At 40.9% G+C, this 19,398-nt stretch overlaps 3 protein-coding genes across 3 annotated transcripts in view; 2 read left to right on the forward strand and 1 right to left on the reverse strand.

The window, feature by feature from the left end:
• The window catches only part of LOC131882277 (uncharacterized), a 4,926-nt gene extending 1,107 nt beyond the window's left edge, over window positions 1-3,819 (forward strand). The window contains exon 2 of the mRNA XM_059229375.1: window positions 3,511-3,819. Coding sequence (XP_059085358.1) covers window positions 3,511-3,816 — 306 coding nt within the window. The 3' untranslated portion in view covers window positions 3,817-3,819. The remainder of the gene's footprint in view (window positions 1-3,510) is intronic.
• Window positions 3,820-7,093: 3,274 nt separating this feature from the next.
• On the forward strand, window positions 7,094-12,880 carry LOC131882036 (uncharacterized). The gene is made up of 4 exons (XM_059229056.1): window positions 7,094-7,155; window positions 7,880-8,346; window positions 11,292-11,524; window positions 12,484-12,880. Exons 2-4 carry the CDS (start codon window positions 7,956-7,958, stop codon window positions 12,697-12,699), a joined length of 840 nt encoding a protein of 279 aa, XP_059085039.1. The 5' UTR covers window positions 7,094-7,155; window positions 7,880-7,955; the 3' UTR covers window positions 12,700-12,880.
• A 3,835-nt stretch (window positions 12,881-16,715) lies between these two features.
• LOC131881889 (beta-1,3-galactosyltransferase 1-like) lies at window positions 16,716-19,314 on the reverse strand. Its single transcript, XM_059228880.1, has 2 exons — window positions 18,360-19,314; window positions 16,716-17,118 (listed from the first exon to the last, which is right to left on the reverse strand). Exons 1-2 carry the CDS (start codon window positions 19,081-19,083, stop codon window positions 16,742-16,744), a joined length of 1,101 nt encoding a protein of 366 aa, XP_059084863.1. The 5' UTR covers window positions 19,084-19,314; the 3' UTR covers window positions 16,716-16,741.
• Between the last annotated feature and the right edge of the window lie 84 nt (window positions 19,315-19,398).

Consider the following 19,398-nt stretch of genomic DNA (forward strand, 5'->3'; position numbering starts at 1 on the left):
ATATGAATTCGTTTTAATTGTATGTAACACTAAGGAGCATTTCACCCACTTGTGATCCTTTTGAATCTTTTGATTAGGTTACTTTTTCGGTAATTAAATTGTTTTTCGACTAACGAAGCTGTCGATCCATCATTGCACGAGTGAGTTAAGCAAGCAAGACAATGGCGGAGAAGGACCACCTCTGGTCGACGACTGGTTTGTTTCGTTGGATCGTTGGTAGGAGACGTGTCACTACATGTTTTTAATCAAACTTGGTAGTTTCCAGTTTGCTTCACAAACTCAGATGACGGAAAAGTAAAACTAGAAAAAGACGGAGAAGTGGAGCAAACTTGAGTTGAGTTGAGCTTAGTTTGCATGTGGTAGGTAGTGCATAATTTAACAGGGATCTTGCCCAGGCGACAGTCCCATTTCAAGGTGTCTATTCTGACTGGGTGGGCAGCTCTCCCTTTCCAACGATAGTAACCATATATGCATCGCTATGCTTAGCTGGTTCTCAAAATCTCAAGGGCGGAAAATACACCTATGAAAATCCAGTCTAGTTATAGTTGCACACAACAAAATGAACCATACCGTGCGTATCAGGGCAACATTTTGCGAGCATCTTGATAATATGACATATAAAAGAATCACTGACTTTTTGTGGATTCTAATTAAATGCATGTGTAATGAAATCCATTTCTGACCGTAAATGTTAAATTATAGAACGCAACTTGTTAATCGACAACTTGAACTTTCCATTATGAAAAGTGCAACCAATCACAAAAGTAAGTTTAACAAAAGTATAGTTTTTAAACTCATTCCCCAATAACATCTAAACACCATGCCTCGTCTCACAATTTGATTGAAAGTGTTGTTTGGCAAAGTTTTTTTTTATTAACCACAGTTTAGATGGTAAAGGTCTACATCAACTTGAATTGACTACTTTCTAATAAACATAGACAACTTGTACAACTGAATTGCCCTGGTGGTCTGATTTAGTACCCTGTATTAAACGAGTACGACAATGAGTTCATCGCACCATTGCAGTGGAATTTTGAACTTTCAATTCTGCTCCAAGACAATAAGTTTATATGGGTCCCAGAACTAAACTAAACACATTTCAATAAAAAGTTGTGCCACTACGAGTTAAATAAGGCTTCACTTATTCTTCAGGCACCCTTAAACGTACTTTCAATGTTTTAAGCACCACTTTATGCGCCAATTTTAATGTTTTTAATTGAAAAATACATATATTGAATCCTCAGTTGCATGCTATTAACTTCAGCTTTACAACAAACCCTTTAGGCCTAAACATTCACTAAAATGTGTTTGGTTTGTATTTGGGACGCATGTATACCTCTTCCCTTTTTTCATGTGCATTGAACCAATTCTAGTCGTAATCATTGTGTTATCACTTTCTGGTCGACTATTTTATTGTTTTTACTTTGTTGACATTTTTCTTGTTTTAACAACCAACCTCTGTATAATGTATATGCATCATATTTTACTTCATAGTTATTTTTACACCATGACATGCCCAAGAGTCGTAATAAAGATCATTATTATTAATATACTTTGGAACAAAATTGAAGGTTCACGATTCCACCGCAATGGTGCGTTGAACACACTGTTGTACTCTTCTAATATAGTGCACTAGTCTGACTACCTATCAGGCAAAATTATATTGACAATCTGCCCAAGCATTTCTCCTCTTTGTACCTTTATGGTGTTATCAATCATGCAATACAAAATTGCAAGGCTTGCTGGGGTACCATATTGGTAGAGCATTTGCTTTCCAATTTGGTGACCCTGGTTTGATCCCAGGCTTGCTAAGCCAAGATTCCATCCAGTATTTAAACTACAGCATTAGTTGCTACTTTAAGAGCTTAAATGGACGAGCCTACGATCATCCCCAAAGGTGAGGTAATAATTTCATGTTGGTTATGATGAGGAAGCGGGAATATCCCTCAATTGAGACATCCATCAATCAGATGGCTGCCCAAGTGAGAGGGCTGCCATCTGACTTCGTAACCAACAAAACAAACAAATACAAAAGTTCCAACTCTTTCTTTCATTTTTCTTTTCGTGGAGTCTGCTAGGGTTGGAGTGATGAGCCTTGCCTAACTAGGAAATCTGGCCATCACATTGTCCCTGTTTTCCAACAGACAGTGTTGTCTTTAGGGGTGGTGATGGTTGCAAGTTTCCTGCAGTCAAAAAGAAAGCGTAGCAAGTAAAATGCCATGACAACTGCACCACATATTTCCTCCTTCAAGACAACTTCTTGTATTGAAATTTGAACCTACGACACCTGGGGGAAAGATTTTGCCTTACTCATGTTGCCACTTAGACCACTCATCTACATTAGCTCCTTTTTGGGAGCATGGAAAGGTTTGGAGTTTTACCTTTGCAGTATTTGCGATGTTTCCCTAAACCGGTGATGATGTATTCATTGTGTGGCAATGCTTCACAAATAATTTGTTCAGGGAATACTATTTTTCTAAACTCGGCATTTTAGAGTGGATTCTCCTGCTTCTACGTTTGTTGTGAAAACATAGACGAAGTAGAGGGCGCTGCATCCGTCCAAAGAAAAAGACACTAGCCACCGTTCGTATTTGTCGTTCATCGCAATTCTGCAGGGCTACAATATTTCAAAATGAGTTGATGGACATTTGCAAAACTTGATAACATTTGGGATCGTCGGTTGGTCCCCATCTCCGCTTTCACACATTTCACAGGCTCGTAGTGCTCGAGCTTTTTCCTATTTTCTTCGTCGTTTTTTATCTTTTTGTACCAATTATTTTGGTTCTGTTCGGAGGGTCAAGTTAACCCAAAAATAGACCCAGTTTTGGAGTACCTCTTTTGACAACTAAAATGGGCCCCTGAAGCGGAAAAGTTCTTATATATTAAAGCGAATCTTTCGTGCAAAAGGAGAAGAGAAGAGTGGCGCAAGCATATAGTACCACAACCATAACAAAGTTATTGTAAAGACACTCTAGAATTAAGCCTATAAAAGATAGCTCGACAGATGCTTTTGCCAATAATTCTCCCAAAGAGGCATTGAGATACTGAATTGTACTCAAAATGTTCTGGAGCACTAGATATCTGGCTTTGATGGGTTTTGTGTTACACTTTTTTTTCTAAAACAGAGACTCAATGATATGTAGCAAATTCGGACTCACAACGCAACAAGTAAAGTGATGGACATTTTCTTCGTCATGTTTGGAAATGAGACTGAAGGGATGGCTTTTGGACCACCGAAAGAAAGCATTTCTTTGACAGACTTGTGCTCAGTTCTTGATGAACTTGTCATTTCCTCGTTCAAGAGGGTCCCCCCTCTAGTGGTGCTTGTTTAAAAGTGTGCAAGAAAAAAAGTCAATAGACAACATGAACCGGGTGCTCAATGTAAGCCACTGTCTCTCCGCCTCTTAAGTCGGAACCCTTAACCCCTGTACTGAGTCTGAGAGTTGAACCTGCTCGCTGGTTCACCAGACGTGTCGATTTCCAATGCTATAAATTTGCTCTCCCCATCAGGCTCTGAGGAAGTTCCCCATGGGAGGACCCACCGCCAAAGGCGGCAAATGCGGACCCAGCGATGGCCACCAAGTGTCTCCATCTTTGCCCGAGTCCACCCTCCACGAATCTGACGTCTTATCACAATCCGCTGTGGGCCGACTTTGGGCCCGACTTCATAATTGCATGTTAGGCAACCAAGAGGCCCTGGGCATCAAGTTGAGACAACATGTGAATTCATCTTGGCTTTGGAGTCCCATCAGCTTTCTGAGCACGTTCTTCAGGGCGGTGGGTCAGCCCATGCACGTAAATAACATTTTCAGGTGAGTTGCTATACTTCCAAAGAGATCATCGTTTCCTCAAAAAGGTTGTTGGATATCGTACGTGGCGAAAAATTAGCGATCTACCCGTATGATGAATGCATCGATCAAATAGCGAGCATAATTTTAGATAGATGGCTGAACAGTTATTCAACAAAGTCCTAACCAATCATGTATGCAATGAAAAGTCGGATGTATTTAAGTATACATTTTAGATCCCTTAATAGAACACATGGTATTTACTCATGTTTTTCTCTTGTTGCATTGATCCACTCAATCATTCTGCCTCATTAATCGAATCAAGCACTAAAATAGGTTGCTAATTGATGTATGGACTTTGAAATGAGGAACTAGGGCTCCCGGTGATGATGACCTCTGAACTATTGAAGACCACTTGGACCCCAAGTTACGCACATATGACCAATGAAGTCCATTGGTTCCTCCTTTTTGCTTATAATTGTGCATTGTAGTCACAACCGCCATTTGGCCCAGTCAACTCAGGTTTTCTCTCGGTTTCCGAGGTTGCCGTACAAAAGTAATCATATCCCAAGAAGAAGCCCCTGGATCTGGGTTTGCCCAAAGCGCCTTGGGTTTGCTGCCTTGTTCCAAGTGACTTTTAGTGGGGACCAAGTGAGTTACGAGGTGGCCGTTCCTCTTAATGCTAAGTGTGAGCGGAATTACCTTTTCCACCGGGTTGAGCTAACACGTATAATGATACTGATTTGGGCTTGTGCCACTGTTCTATCTGCTGTATGTAGTAGGTACATCCAGAAAATGGGGCCTCTCTTAGATGGAGCGAGACCAAGAGGCGTAGTTTTAAATTATGCAAATCGAATTCAACTGCCTCGACACAAAAGCCCCAATTTGGAAACTTCTTCCACTGCCGTACCGCTGTACAAACCGTTGTGGAGCTGAACTAATTTTGTTTGATATTGAGCCTTGCCAAACACCCAAGCTGCATGCTACCTACGTGGTACCCACTTTCTAGCTTGTGCACCCTACACTGTGACCACCTAGTTTGCAGTCCTTCACAAGGCTGAATCAGTAAAATACAGGTTTGTTCAGAACTCTTACTGAAGACCAAAGAGCGTAAGTTTCGCCGAGTTTGAACTTATCATGTGTATCGATTTTGAGCTAAGGTGAATCTGGATTGTGATTTCAAAATAGCGCAAACCTTTGACACGAGAATGTATTTTTTCGCCATCAAAATTTTGAACGCTGAGCCCGTCAATCCATAGCTCTAGAAATCGCAATCTTGACATTTATTGATTTTTACGGATTAAAATGAGTCCCAAGCAACTCATCCGTGCTGAAGATAAATAAAACTATTGGGACATGAACTTAACAGTCACCGTGTCCAGAAGATCAGCGCAGTAACCATACATAGACCTCTAAGTTTGTGTCGGCGGTATCAAGAGCTAAATAAGCAATAGGATTGTCGAAAGCCAAGAAATTAGAATTAGATCGTTGCCAGCGGTTGGCCTCGCTGATTGATTTATGCTTAAAAGATTTTCATGGCGTTCAAAATTACAATTTTGTAAAGGAAACAGAGTGACGATTGAACCACCTTTGGGCCTCAAGATAGTTTTAGGGGTCAAAATTATCCAAACTGATCGATACACTGTGGGTTGTTTCCAACTCAACTCCAAGATATAGGAAGCAACACATTTCATGCATATGATAGGACGTAAAATAAAAAAATACTCATCTAGTATTCACATTGGCCCCATAAGTCACGTATCACTTTCCTCATCAGGCAACCACAACCACCAAAGTTGAACTCAAAACGCCGAACAAATACCTTTTGGTAGATCAAAACTCAAGGAAGTTTCGCAGACTTGTGAAAGAGTGGGATTCAAAAAAAAAAAGAATACATGGCACTCCAGAAGACGTTAGTGATATGGGTTACATTACTGGAAACTTCGAGCGAAGTTACCATTTGAGACAGTTGCAGAGGGTAATTGACTTCTTGTTTCTTTTGACAATCCATGAACCAGTTCCTCATTTCCTTTTTGAATAACTTTTGACATGCTCTGTCCCTTTTCGACCTTTTCCTTTTATACTTGTTTAGTACGTTTGTACTCACACCTTCATGCATTTTTCACGCCATGATACGACCAAGCATGGCAAATGACTTTTGAAACAACAAGGTCATTTTTATCACCTCGTACCATTCGCAATTGAGTCTTTATTTCCACATCTTGCGACCTTATATAAGTGCGCTTGATCGCTTGAATACATGGGGTCTTAGGAGGTCAGTTCCAGTATCATTGCTTTATATTGTTGTAAATTGGAGAATGTGCAAGGTGCTGTCAATGTCAAAATGTAATCTGTTCATATCTTGGTGACCATTGGTCTAATACCTCAGGTTGCTGGAATTGAAAAATGCAGCGGCTGATTAAAATCTGCTTCTTTGAGGCTTCATTAAATTTTGTGAAATTTGCAGTGATTGTTGAACACGTATGCTTTCATAGATTCTGATACATTTTTCAAAAAGTTTCATTTTTGGAGGATTTTGAGTAAGATCATGTAACATTTTGAACTATTTTGAGATCATGCATAAATAAAGATATTTTGGTTTTCATAATATTGGAAATCTGAATTAATTCTTTGGGAATGTAAGTTTGATGAAATTAAACTTACTTAACTTAAAAATTTGTAATTTAATGAAAATGGCTAGATCATGGTCAGAATTAGCTGAGATTGAATCTTGCAAAACAGTACTCAAAATTTTGGGAATCTAAGCCTCCAATCACCAATCAAAATATGTAACGCGCATTTCGCACTTTGATTTTAAATTTTAGATCTACCTCCTCGCACAATCACGTCAGCAACCCATTCATTTTGTTTTTGCTATGATTTTTCACGGGCTTTTCTAACAGCTACAGGGACTGCAATCCCTAATACTATTTAAATGAAAAATAAATTCTAAAAATATTTTAAGAAAATATGTTTTTTTTTGTCTCTAGTGGTCTAGTGATCTTCAGCAGTTTGTGCTACTTCACCCCTCCGGCTGCCGTGAACGGGTCCGTGTCGTTTCTGGTCTCTCAAATTACCGCCCAATGTATGTTGTGGAGCTCAAACTCAGACTTGTCGTCCAATCATCAGCATTTCTCCTACATGGATCAAGGCCTGATGGCCACACCGGCTTTCATGCTGGGAACGTTCATGGCCAGGGATTTGGCGGACATGGCCCAGGCCGCCCATTCACCCATTCTTCACGGAGACTCCTATGAAAGTGGAGTTTCTCAGACACCAGAGGGACTCGTTTGGCAGAACTTGTGGGCCACCCTGGGCTTCGCCGTGTTAAGGTACGCGTTGTAGAGAGTGGAGTAAAACTGAAAAGGTAAATAGTGGACTCGCTTCTATGTAGGGAATTGGTTTTGGACCTAAAATGATTATCGTAAAGTTCTTCCTGGTCGCTCCATATCCATAGAGAAAATGAAAAGCCAAGTCTTCGACGCATTCAGGATTGGGTAGGCTAGCTATGATTTGACCCATTTTTGATGGCTTGAAAAGGAATGCTAGAACAAGGGCAACCACAATCAACAGGCAGTGAGTGGAATGGAACACTTTTGGATCATCTAATATGTCTGGCGGATGGCTGTTTTTTTTTGAAAGCAACAACACAATGGCCATTCAAAAATGGATTTGATGCATTCGTTTCCTCATGAGTTGTTAATGGCTAGATTACTAAACCAAAGTAGAATGCATAATATATCCATTGTACGTAAGTGGTCTGAAAGCACGCCAAACCTCCACAAAAGCTGCCTTGTGGAACATTTGTCAATGCACAAAAGTCAACTTTGGTTCGTTTTCCCCATTCATGTGCATGCCTCGGTGTTCCTTTGAAATGGAACATGAGGATTCTGCAAATCGAGTTGAAAGGAATGACAGAGTAAAACACCGAGAATGTCAAAACGATGATCCGGTTCCACTTCGCGCCTAGTGCTTCATCTTTTTGAACAGACTTTTCACTCACGTATTCGAAAGTGTAATTTTCGTTTAATCATGCTCACTGAATACACAGAAAGTGTTTTAAAGTGTACATCATCTTGTTTTCCGTTCAGCACGTTCTTACAGACGGCGGTTGTGAATCACTTGGAGCGCTCTAATTTGCCTCCACTTCATCTGACCTTCAACATAATGGCCTTAATAGCTCATGTCCGAAATGTGGAGCGAACGCCAGTCCCAAGGCCCACAGGGAGTGTGTTCCCACAGGGAAAGAATCATAAAGACCCGTCCTTCACATCCGCATATTCATCCTGGCCTTCATCGCCATTCCGGACACAAAACGGCTCGACGAGCGCGATCTACGAGGGAGGGTTGTCCTTAAATGAGACCGAGGTGGAAGGCAGCTTTCAATTGGGTGTGGAAATCCTCTCAAAGCTAATAAATAACGGACTTCAAGGTTCCAGCCAGATCTACCATATGGAGAACGCCTACTTTGGCGCCATTGTGCTTTTTGCAACCTTGTTCTTCTCCCCGTGGACCTTCATTGACATGATTCTAGGCGGGGTCTTGGTTCAAGAATTTGGTAAGCGCAATAATATCATTCCAATTCAGTGTTATCCTATGCTCTCTAGTAGAAGAGCACACGCATGAAAAGCGTGAAATGCGTGTGCTCTGACGGACACAATCGTTGTGATCCCCCCCCCGAAAATTGATTTTTACTAAATACAAATATGATCAAGGCCAATTTTCTACCTTTAGTCGGGGCCCACTTATGCCGACGACGATACAAGAAAGTTATTACTAAGCTCCGACAAAATATGTTGGATTTTTGGCCCAAATATGTCATTTTTATGTTGCTCAAAAACTCAAATATGTTGATTTTATGTTAATCAAAAAGGCTTCGGTTTGTTGTTTCTTTCCCGCTTATTTTTCCTAGCATAGAAACTAGGGCCGGCCAAAACCTGCAGATCAATACCGTCTTTATTGACAGCAAATTTGCATAAAAAAATCAAACAAATTTGAACCCAAAAATTGCAAATAAACTCTCCAAAACATGGACAACACCACGTTCGAGGGTGGGGGATAGGGGGGGTGGGGGCTATTTTTTCCTTCCATATCAAGCAACACATAGATGAAAAGGAATATTAATTATAATATTTTCAAGCACCGGTAATTAAACCTGCTAACCCTAAAAAGCAGATTCTTGCCATGTCCATTCTGGCTCCTGATTAGTAGACCTTGGAAAAAACCAGTAGCCATTTTGGCCGAACTTTTTTGATAGTTGGGAAAAAAATGAGAAAAAGGTGGAAAATAGCAAGTGGGAAAAAGTCGCGAAAAAATTATTATGAAAAATGTTGGGAATGAACAAAAAAAGGCGATGAATTGCAAAAATGTTGCTGCCAAGGCCAAACGGTCATTTTTAGTCCTGTTAAGTGCCTTTTTCTGTTGCCAAATTCTAAGAAAATAACTAGATGTACTGGGCAATATATTGTGCTTCTTTATTTTATTGAAAAGAAATTAAATCTTTTTTTTTTGCAATGCTTGACATTAGGACATTTTTCAAGTATCCAATGTTGTGGTACAGTATACAATTGATTCTTTTTGAGAGTCTAGTGCTATTGTTTAGGGCACTCTTGCTTTCTTCAACTGAATAAAGTCCTTGTTGTCAGAAGTCATCGTTCTCTTTGTTACGTATCATCACAGGAAGAAAAGAAAAAAGCGTCATAAAATGAAAATGGACCAAAATATTTTTTTGGGGTCCCAATACCACATAATATGTGAAAAATATTTCTTTTTATGTAAAAACATTTTTGGTCTGACTCTAGTTATTACTATTACTGAGCTAGGCGCTTTTCATGCTCAAACTCTGAAACTAGACAGTCTTAGTTTAATCGTTCTTTATTTCTAAAAAGCACAAAGTGTAACTTGTCGTTTTTGTATCGGTCAATATGCCCCCACCTAGAAAATGCTGTTGAGATGAACTAGTATAAATTCAGACTTTTTTTGTATTTCGGGTGTTAGGATCGGAGGGGTGAGCGTCTGTCGGCCAACGAAGTTAGCCATCAAATTGCCCTTGTATTGTTCCGATAGACAGTGTCATAGTCCGTATCAGATTGGTTTGCCATCTGTGGATGTAGGTAGCGTCTAAGAGTATCCCTGAGAAAGCTCAGGGAGGGGAATCGAACCGGGGGGCTCTCTCATGCTAGGAAACTGCGCTAGCTACTAATGAACATCTCCTCCCTTAATTGAAATTGAGGTGAGCTCTTTATTAACCATGCCCGGCTTAATCAAAATATTTTGATATATTGTCATCTAGGTACTATTTATCAGACTTTCGATCACTTTCATATTGAAGGGGTTATATTTTGCAATATGCAAAACTTCAGGATTTGGTCCACTTATGTATATTGCTTTTTTGATGAAAGTTATTTGGACCAGAGATTGGGAGTGACTGTGATTGAAATAACACGTCCAATTATTTTCTTTTTAGGCAAACGAGGTTCGAATCTCATTACATTTCGAAATGTTAAGATTGTAAAAATAGCAAGAAAGCACAAAAATAACTTGTTGCTCGTTCCTTTTTCCGACCTATAAAGCGCCCTTTATTTAAAAAAAGGAACGGTCAGCGCTAAAATATGTGTTTGGCTCTTTGATGATGCTCGTAGCTTTAATCGTGCATTCAAAGTGCTTCATAATTTGACGTACATGTCCCCATGTTTACGTCTCATAAAATTTAAGAAACTGTTGGACAAAAAGACTTGATTCAGAGCTAAGTTTTTTCAAGTAATTAATTTACAAGAACTCATCTTTGGGCTTGATTATGTTACTAAACTTATGCCACTTTTTAAATTTTTCACATTTCCATGATTTATACGTAAATGCACAAGTCGTTAGAGTTTCTGATGCCGTTTTTCCGTCATAGCTTACCATATCATTTTTGCAAACCTTTGTATGGTCCCGGATGGTGGCCATTGACGAGATATTTATTGTTCGTAGGTGGAGGTATTTATGATGGGAGCATGAACAAAGACAGATGCAAATAAGGACGAATGACTGCATTACAACTACCTTCAACAAGCATTACCAATAATAGGAAACTCAAGAGCGCCATAAGCGCCTTTATCAGGACTGTCCCCTGTAGAGCTGTTTTCTTAATCGGTTTATAATCTGTAGCCTATTTTTCCGTTTTTTTCTATTGTCCCCACAATTCGTCCCAATGAAAGCAAAAAGTACAATAGTACTTACTATGGATCAACATTAGCAATGATAATAGTTTTGAGCAAAGTGAATCTTCTTAGCTTTTGTTTAAAAGCTCAACTCGTTCGGTTAATATATTAGATTGTGTCGTTTTGCAAAAAAAAATGCCGTACCGGTTGCATTTGACTGTTGGTGTTTGCTATTTTTAAAACTGCTGATTGCGCAAAAGAGGTTTTCTAAAGAGAAAAAAGACTTAAACATTGCCGTGGTGTTCATGAAATTGAAAAAAAAAAAATCACGCAATCTCTTTTCCCATGGATTTTCTTTCAGCTTTGGCTATGGACGTGGCCATCACTCCAAACCTGGTGAGCAACGGGATTTTGTCATTTGTGGCCATCAACTTCTTCCTGTTGCTCAGTATTTGGACCAAATTGGCCGGATTACTGGCCACAGCCTTTGTGGTTGTCTTGTGTCAAGGCTGGAATGGAATTGAGGCTCACGCTCGGGGCCATTGCAATAGCATCCTTGAACCTGGAACGCAAGACTCAGCCTTGATTTCCCAGGTGAGAGCAACCTAGTTGGAAGTCAGATTGTTTGTCTCCGGAATGAGAAGACTGCCTCAAGAACGTGCTCCCTTTTGAGACGCCGTGGGCAAAGAGGGAGACTTTTAGGAGGGTATTTCAATAATGTTGGGGCTCGTCCGGCAAAAGTCGGACTTCCGACTTCTTGTAGGACTCCCCGAGTCCTGACTCGAATCTTTTACTGAGCTCAAGTCAAACAAAAAGGTTGATCTTTAAAAATTACCAAGCTAAACATGGCTAGGACAATCATCATTCAAGGGGTGGTTTCTTAGATGGTCAACTCATGTCGAAGAAAAGCCCGTTTTCTGGCGAAATTTATAGAAAAAGAGGTGGTTTTTTTTTCGACGAGCCCGGACTCGCCCTTGCACTGATATTTAATCGCGTTTTTTGTTGGACCTCTTAGGGGATATTTTGCGTTTCCATCAAGAAGAAAAGCTAAAAAGATTGGCGAGTGACATTGTCGGAATTAATTCAAACGTAAGGTTTTCAACTCATTCAACCCAACCTTGCTAAGCTCTGATATAGATTTGAAATTTTGGAATGTCAACGTCTCCTCAGAGTTGTCACGCACATGATGTTGACTGCAAATGCATTTCTAGATTTTGGTGGGCTTCGAAGCCGTCACCAAGTTGCTTAGGTACCTTTTTTTAGCTGACTTATCAACCAGCCGTTAATAGACCTCTTACTCGACACATGGTTCACGTTCTGTACTTTAGAGGGCACTTTGTACAAAAGCCCCTACCAAATTTAGATTCCTCTTTCTTGAATCATGATGCGTGTTAGTTGTTTTTCCTCTTCCCCATCTCGTTGGGGCTGTCTGACGGTGAAAAAAAGCACCCCAATGGAAATTCAATACAAAAGAAACCATCTCAGATTGTGCGTTACTTATATGTTCATGTAGTATCCAACCCACGAGATATGCCCGTTGAACGTAATTTCAGGAACTGGTGTGGCCCGCACTTTCGCCATCGGGCCCCCAGCCACCCTTCTCCACGTGGCCGTTCACATTGGTAACATTCGTGTTCTTGCTGTGTGCTTCGACCCGCTCTCCGCTTCGGAAGATCGACATTGCCCTGCTCAGCTACCCGGAAATGCACCGACGGCTTTTCCGTGGAGGCACCTCCGTTGATGATGAGGGAAACATGTTTGCCACTTGAGCCATATCAACCAGTGTCTACAATGCCAATGAAGTCCAACTCCACTGGGCACCCATCCATCATCAGACTAGTAACCGTCAAAGAAGACAAGCTTGTCCTCAGAAAGTCAAGGTCATTGAAGGCCTTCCAGAGGTCGAGTTGCTTTTGGTTTTGCAAGTGGCAATTATATCAGTCCATTGAGGGTTTTTCGTATTTAATTTTTTCAGTTGGGTTAGTTGGTTTTGATCAACATGTACGGAAAGGTCCAAGCGCTTGCTTAAATGTGCATAAGTACTTACCAATCGTGATTACAAGTTTGTGAACTCGTGACAACAAAAAGAGACCTGGAGCATTTTAATTTCTCACAGTTGGAGGCCACAAAGCTTCAATTTTTCATATTCAACTGCAATTCTTGGAAATGGATTTGTAGTTGCCAAAAAAATGCCAAACTGTATTGTCAAAAAACAAGCTGAATGTAATCATAATGGGGCACCCCTGCATGGTTTCGTGAGTGCATATTTTGAGATGCGATTTGTACCCAGTTGCACCTACTGCGAGTATCAGATAGTTTCGTGAATGCACATCTTGAAATGCGACTTGGTAAAATTTAGTGCTGTCGCATTTCAAAATTTACGTTCGCGAAACCACGTGGGGGTGCCCCATTGTTTGTGCTATGTGGGCGTGATAAAGATCAGAATGAGAACGATAAAGCCAAATGATGTCTCCAGATGAAGAACGAAGATACGAGTGATTATTGGGAACAGCAGAAGCACCGAAATACTTGCGAGACTAGAGAGTACCAAAACCATAGAATACTACAGTTTGCAATTCCAAATACAGTATGGCACATTAATACGAGGTATATTTGGACTTATCATTTGACACACAATTTCGGAGATGTTAGGCATCTGAAAAGGGGGGACTAAACTTCATTTTACTTTCCCCATGACTTTATCTGAGTCCCTTTGGACCTTCAACATCAGTCATGTTGACTCACCTCGAATTTGTGACCAAGACTTCGGACCATGGCCAAGACCAAGGCTTTGGTTGATTTGAATTGGTATATAAAATTGAGTCTGCCAACTCAATGTAGGGTTGATCTGGAACTCTACTTAAGAAATTGATAAAAAATCGTGCGACTTACCTGTCCAACATGAGATTTCGGAAACTTGAATACAATGTGACAAAATTACATTCCAGTTTCTATTTTCATAGCTTACGGACATCTACCTATCAACTCGTTCTGTATCTTTCCCCTACTCCTTGGATTTTTCTTGCTCTCCTCGTTAAGTTGCAATTTAATTGCTCATAACTTTTAACATAGATGTTAGATTGATCTCAAAGTGGACAACGCTTCGACAAAATCGAAAACTCGTGAAAGAGGAAATGCATTTGATTGACTGGGAAGAGCATTAATTACTCAATTCATACACACACAAACACACACCCACTTCAGAGAAATTCCAGCTTTGCCTGTGTCACTCATTTAAATACTGGTATTACATAGTTTCATTCTCTTTGCACTCAATCCTAGTGCCCTGTATTAAAAGAATGCAACAGTGAGGTCAGAGCACCATTGCAGTTAATTTTGAACCTTCAATTATGTTCCAAAACATTGAGTTTACATGGATCCCAGATCCAAAACAAACACATTTTGCATATTTTTGTACTTTAAGGGTTAGTTCTAAGGCTTAAGTTACTCTCCAGGCATCCTCATCTGCAATCACAGCGCACCAGATTCAAACTAGGTATTTTTAAATAGAAATATAGAAAGTGGCTCAACAACTGGCATTTGAAACATTCTAAGTACGTACGTTGAAGGGTGCCTGAAGAGTAGCTACAGCTGTATATGACACATAGAAATAGAGAATATTACATAAATGCGTTTAGTTTGGATCTGGGGCCCAGGTAAAGTCATTATTTTGGAAAGGAGTTAAAATTAGATTGCTATGGTGCGTTGATCCTTCATCATCAGTGATGATTCAGTATCGCAATGCTCCTCATTGTAAAGAATAAATCATGTCCAACCCATGGTGATCAAAATATCATGGATTAGGTTACATTTCAAGGCAACATGCCAAACATGCCTATCAAACAATTCATGTCAACTTATTTCATTTGCCACTTAAAAGCACATCTTGGAGGATGTTTCAAATGGCGGGTCTGAAAATTAGGCTAAATAGGGACAGCTTGAGTATGCCTGTCTTCCATTGGAAAATAGTAACTCTTCAAACATAAATTAAGCCCAAAAATGAACAGTGAAACAATTGCAGCTTACTATCTTCTAACAACCCCGGTCTTGCTGAATTCAATACGAAATACCAATTTGCTGCCCTCGTCAATTCTTCTAAATTGATGGATTTGGGCACCGTGAACAGTCTTTCTGAACTGGTTTTGAAAGGGAAAGCTATCTAGCACCTACTCGGCGATGTCAATTCAATCAACCTTCCAGAACCGTTCGAATAACCTGTTTGCAAGCGACGGTGTCCTTCACACAGGGGATGACCGATTGCCAAGTCAGAGAGAGAGATCGAACAGAGAACCTCTTTGGAATTTAGCAGAGAGCGAGAAACTCCTTCGAGTCCCTCAGCGAGTTGAAGAAAACTGAGCCACAACCGATTTCTTCCCGCTTCTGTTCAGGTGGTCATGTCGTACGAGTTTTGTAGTTGTCTAGCTTCTTCTAGATTTCCTTTCAACCTAAAACTGAATTCTTCTTCAGTGCCCTGTTCAGAAGCGTGAACCAAATCGTGAATTGGGGCAGTCAATGAACTTAAACCTAGATGGCACTCACGAAGACTTGTAAGGTATGTGTTAGCTTCAAATAATCCACAGCAATGAATTGTTGGCAAACAAATTCCTTCAAGGTAAATCTATTTGAATGTTTGACGATTTGGGCACTAGAAATCTGACTTAGACTGATCGTTCAACACCTTGAAGATGGTCGCTGATCGAGGTAATAAATTTTCTAATAATATATATGAATTAATCGAGGTAATAAATGAATAAAAAATTCATTTTTAAGTGGAGTTAGTCCGTCAACATTTGGTCGAAATGGACAAGTTGCAACCTGCCTGCCAAGATTTTGAAGAGATTGTAGCGTCCGCTACAGATGGACCCGGGCCTTTAAGAGGTTGCAAACCCCACCGCTTTTGGGCCCCACTCAACACATTAAAACAAGGAGGTTACTAAGAATGAAAGCAATGGATCAAAACGCTGACCATATTTATATTAATGTCCATATTTTCTGCAAAGGGAGCCACTTGACACAATGAAAATCGAATCTATGTCACATGACTAACAAGCAATCATGTCATGTAGAAATTGTATTTGAAATGAGAACGATCGAAAGTGGAATAACAATGACGCCAAATTGTACTTGCAACTAATTAATAGTTTGGGTTTCACATTTTTTTGCTTGTTTGGGGTGCTTAGGTCGGAGGGGTGAGCCCCCTTGCCTGGCCAGCGAAGCCAGCCATCACATCGTTCATTTCCCAATTCTGTTAGGCAAATTCAAGTCCGGTCTCAGTTTTTGGTTTTCCGTCTTTGGGTGTGGTTAGCGTCTAAAATTTTCCTTTGGAGAAAGTTCAGGGGGAGAATTGAACCGGGACCTCTCTCTAGCTCCAGATAACCACGCTAACCACTACACCACGTCTCCTTCCACTTGGCATTTAAGCTCAAGCCTTGAAGATTAACACTAGAGAAGCAAACCAAATTCAGTTATATTCTACCATTAACTGTCACTTTTGCCATTTCCTATCACCTTTGAGCAATAAGTGGCAGAAATTGGCAGATAAGTCGTCCAAGTTCATTTTCACCATCCCTTGGATATACTGATTTTGTTTGACATTGTATTGAACTTGGCCTTTTGAATGAGCCACTTTGCAACCAAAATAAAATCTTTGAACTATAGATGGCGGAATTGCCTGAAACTAACGACGACTCCAAATTGAAATTGTCCTTCTAAATGAGGAACATCGAGAACAAATCATGTCATCGAAACGCATCAGTTATCCTAAACCAATATCCATGCTGCCCATTTGGTTTCCACGCTTCACTGGAATGTCTATTTATTTGGGGACGGACATTCTTTGTCAAACTTGTTGAATATTTTGAGCCTGGCCTCGGGCGATTGGTAATGAAGTAGAATGTGGTGGCATGTAATGTCTTCCAACTTTTTCTTTCCCGGCGAAAATTGAGAGTGTGCCACTCGAGGGAAGCCACAGGCCTCGGCACAAAATCCCGTGATGAAAACGTCGTTTATGTGCAGAAAAGGTAGGCTCATGGCCTGCCTGACGAGACATGGTACGGTAGCCCTTGGCATAAAGTACCCGGAACCACTCAAGTGGGGTGGGGTGGTGGTTCCATTATACATGTAGCTGGGACAGACCGACGGTTTGACAAACTGGTCCGTGGAGTTGACCGGGGGCCTGAGCACCGGACCTGAAATTAAATAAGAGAAACATCCGTTAGTCTATAAGACGTGGGACAGAATTCGCCAACACATATTCAATAGTTTGGACCAGTGAAGTTCCCAAATGGGAAACCCCGGCTCCTTCCGGGGGTCACTTGTAGTGCTTGGCTATGATCAAGTTTTATGTTTATGTGACCGCTTAGGTTTTGATGAATGTTTTCTTGATGAGCAGGCGTATGAGCTGGCGTGCAGGCTACAATCTTTTTTCCCAGATACCAAAGGCAATTTTAACAAATATTGACCAACGTTATTTCTAATTTTTAAGGGCAGAGATTTTCTGTCTCATTCAAACATATTTCATCATACATTCATTAGTATTCAAAGTTGTTACAGTAAGTTACGCACTTAGGCAATTGACCAGCTTGCTCACCATGGAAGAACAACCTTTGTGTTCGATTGTGGTGAGTAACTAATATTACGGATTGATACTAGTACACTATAAAAAGTATCCAAATCTCAAATACAAAGACGAAATATAACCTTTGATTTTTTATAGTGCTGGGAATTATATTCCCTGCAGCGGATAGAAAAGCCCGGGAAAAATACAAACCCCCCAAAAAGGCGCAAACCCATCTACGTACCAATGTGACACATTTCACCGCAATTTCCCGGAATGCTCTAGACACATCAAATGCTTACATTGCCTAGACCTGCTATACAAATAGGTCAAGTAAAGTGAAGGAAATTGATGAAAAAATGGTTGCTGGGCACCCTGATTTGGGGCATTTTTTGGAGTGAGCAAGCACTACGACACTTTGGGAAATAGTTCTACATGGGAGTAGTAGTGATGAGTTTCGAACCGGAAAGTCAGCTATTTAGCTTGAAGAGCCTTTGCTAGGGTTTCCAATTTTCACAAAAAAGGGGTAGAGAAATGAAAACCCGAGATTAGGAACGAATTTTAAATCAGCCCTGGCTCCGCGACCTAGAAAGGCAGGATCACGTTATCACGTTTTGCTTCTCATATAAGCGGTTTAGATTTTGCTTGTGTACCCTCTTTATAGCTGTGTACCCTCTTTATAGCTAAGGAGGTGGTATTTCGGTTTGAAAGACATCACTACATGGGAGCGTATCCTTGGACTGGTCAGATTGACCAGAACACGCATTGAACTCGCACGCATGTTGCGTTCTTGATTGGCGGTCGACAATCCCCCAACGGATCAAAACTGTCTTATTTTGTCATGTTGAAGCAAGGAGCAAAACTGATTCTTACCCCCATAGCGAAAGCCCGTGATGAAATTGTCCACTGCCGTCGCCAAAAGCCTATGTGAGATCAAGTAGTACAAACGGTCCAGGTTCAAGTAGGCATCATCATCCATAACCATGGTCACTTCTGGATTGAGCCCCAGGTGATGATCGTTGACGTATCTGAGGAGAGACACGGCCTTAATCGTCCGATTGGCATAGGAGTCGACTCCACGGACCACCACCAGATCACAATGCACCTGGATCTCAGCCCTCAATCGGTTTATCGTTAAAGGGTTAGACGGCTCTCCGGTAAAGAAGAGAACTTTGACATCAGGATGGTCATTTTGGAATAGGCCCCACGTCTCGCGGGTGGTGTCGCGGGTCTCAAAGCGATTGGAAACGGACTTGACGCCCACGAGGAGCTTCACCCCACTCAAGTCTTGCCCTTGACAGTGGTCCACCACGTAGTCCTTGGCCATGATCTGGCTCATATCCCGCGATTTGCCGGGAGGCCAGCCCTCAACGATTGGACCTCGATAGGTCAAGGGGTCACTGCCCACCAAAGCCCATTCGGGTTTGAGCAGGCTATGTGTCCCATCACTCACGGGTTGGACAGATATTTGGATATCCGTCCAAGAGGATTGAACTTCTGGTTTGATTGACGTGTTGGACTTGACCACCATCGTCAAGGGCATGTACACGATCATTGCCAGCACGAAGAGAGCTAGTAACGTGCGCGACCTGTTCATTTTGTCTGGATAATGATCTGAAAGGGATAAGTTTAGATTTGGGCTGCTTCATTTATCCTATTTCTTGGCCGCATGCCTTTTCTGCACGCCTTTATTGCTCTCCTGCTTTGCCAAAATTAGATTCAAGGTTGCTCCAAGATCCTGCTGTCGTTAAGTTTGGAACCCACGTTATCGTAACCGAAAACAAATCCGTACTGGTTTAACGCCCACTATACATTAACATGTTTCAGGAATGCATTTGAGAGCGATCCCAAATTCAAATGGATCAGAAAGTTCCTTTGTCTATTGATTTTCACTGTGGGCTTTTTCTTTAAC

This window comes from Tigriopus californicus, chromosome 6 (assembly GCF_007210705.1).
Source record: "Tigriopus californicus strain San Diego chromosome 6, Tcal_SD_v2.1, whole genome shotgun sequence".
Classification (NCBI taxonomy): domain Eukaryota; kingdom Metazoa; phylum Arthropoda; class Copepoda; order Harpacticoida; family Harpacticidae; genus Tigriopus; species Tigriopus californicus.

Excerpts from the sequence above, each read along its gene's own strand:
- LOC131881889 (XM_059228880.1), bottom strand. The coding sequence starts at position 19,083 with ATGAACAGGTCGCGCACGTTACTAGCTCTCTTCGTGCTGGCAATGATC. Across the intron at positions 17,119-18,359 it reads CACGGGCTTTCGCTATGGGG|GTCCGGTGCTCAGGCCCCCG; the intron begins GTAAGAATCAGT and ends ATTTAATTTCAG.
- LOC131882036 (XM_059229056.1), top strand. The coding sequence starts at position 7,956 with ATGGCCTTAATAGCTCATGTCCGAAATGTGGAGCGAACGCCAGTCCCA. Across the intron at positions 8,347-11,291 it reads GGTCTTGGTTCAAGAATTTG|CTTTGGCTATGGACGTGGCC; the intron begins GTAAGCGCAATA and ends ATTTTCTTTCAG. Across the intron at positions 11,525-12,483 it reads ACTCAGCCTTGATTTCCCAG|GAACTGGTGTGGCCCGCACT; the intron begins GTGAGAGCAACC and ends ACGTAATTTCAG.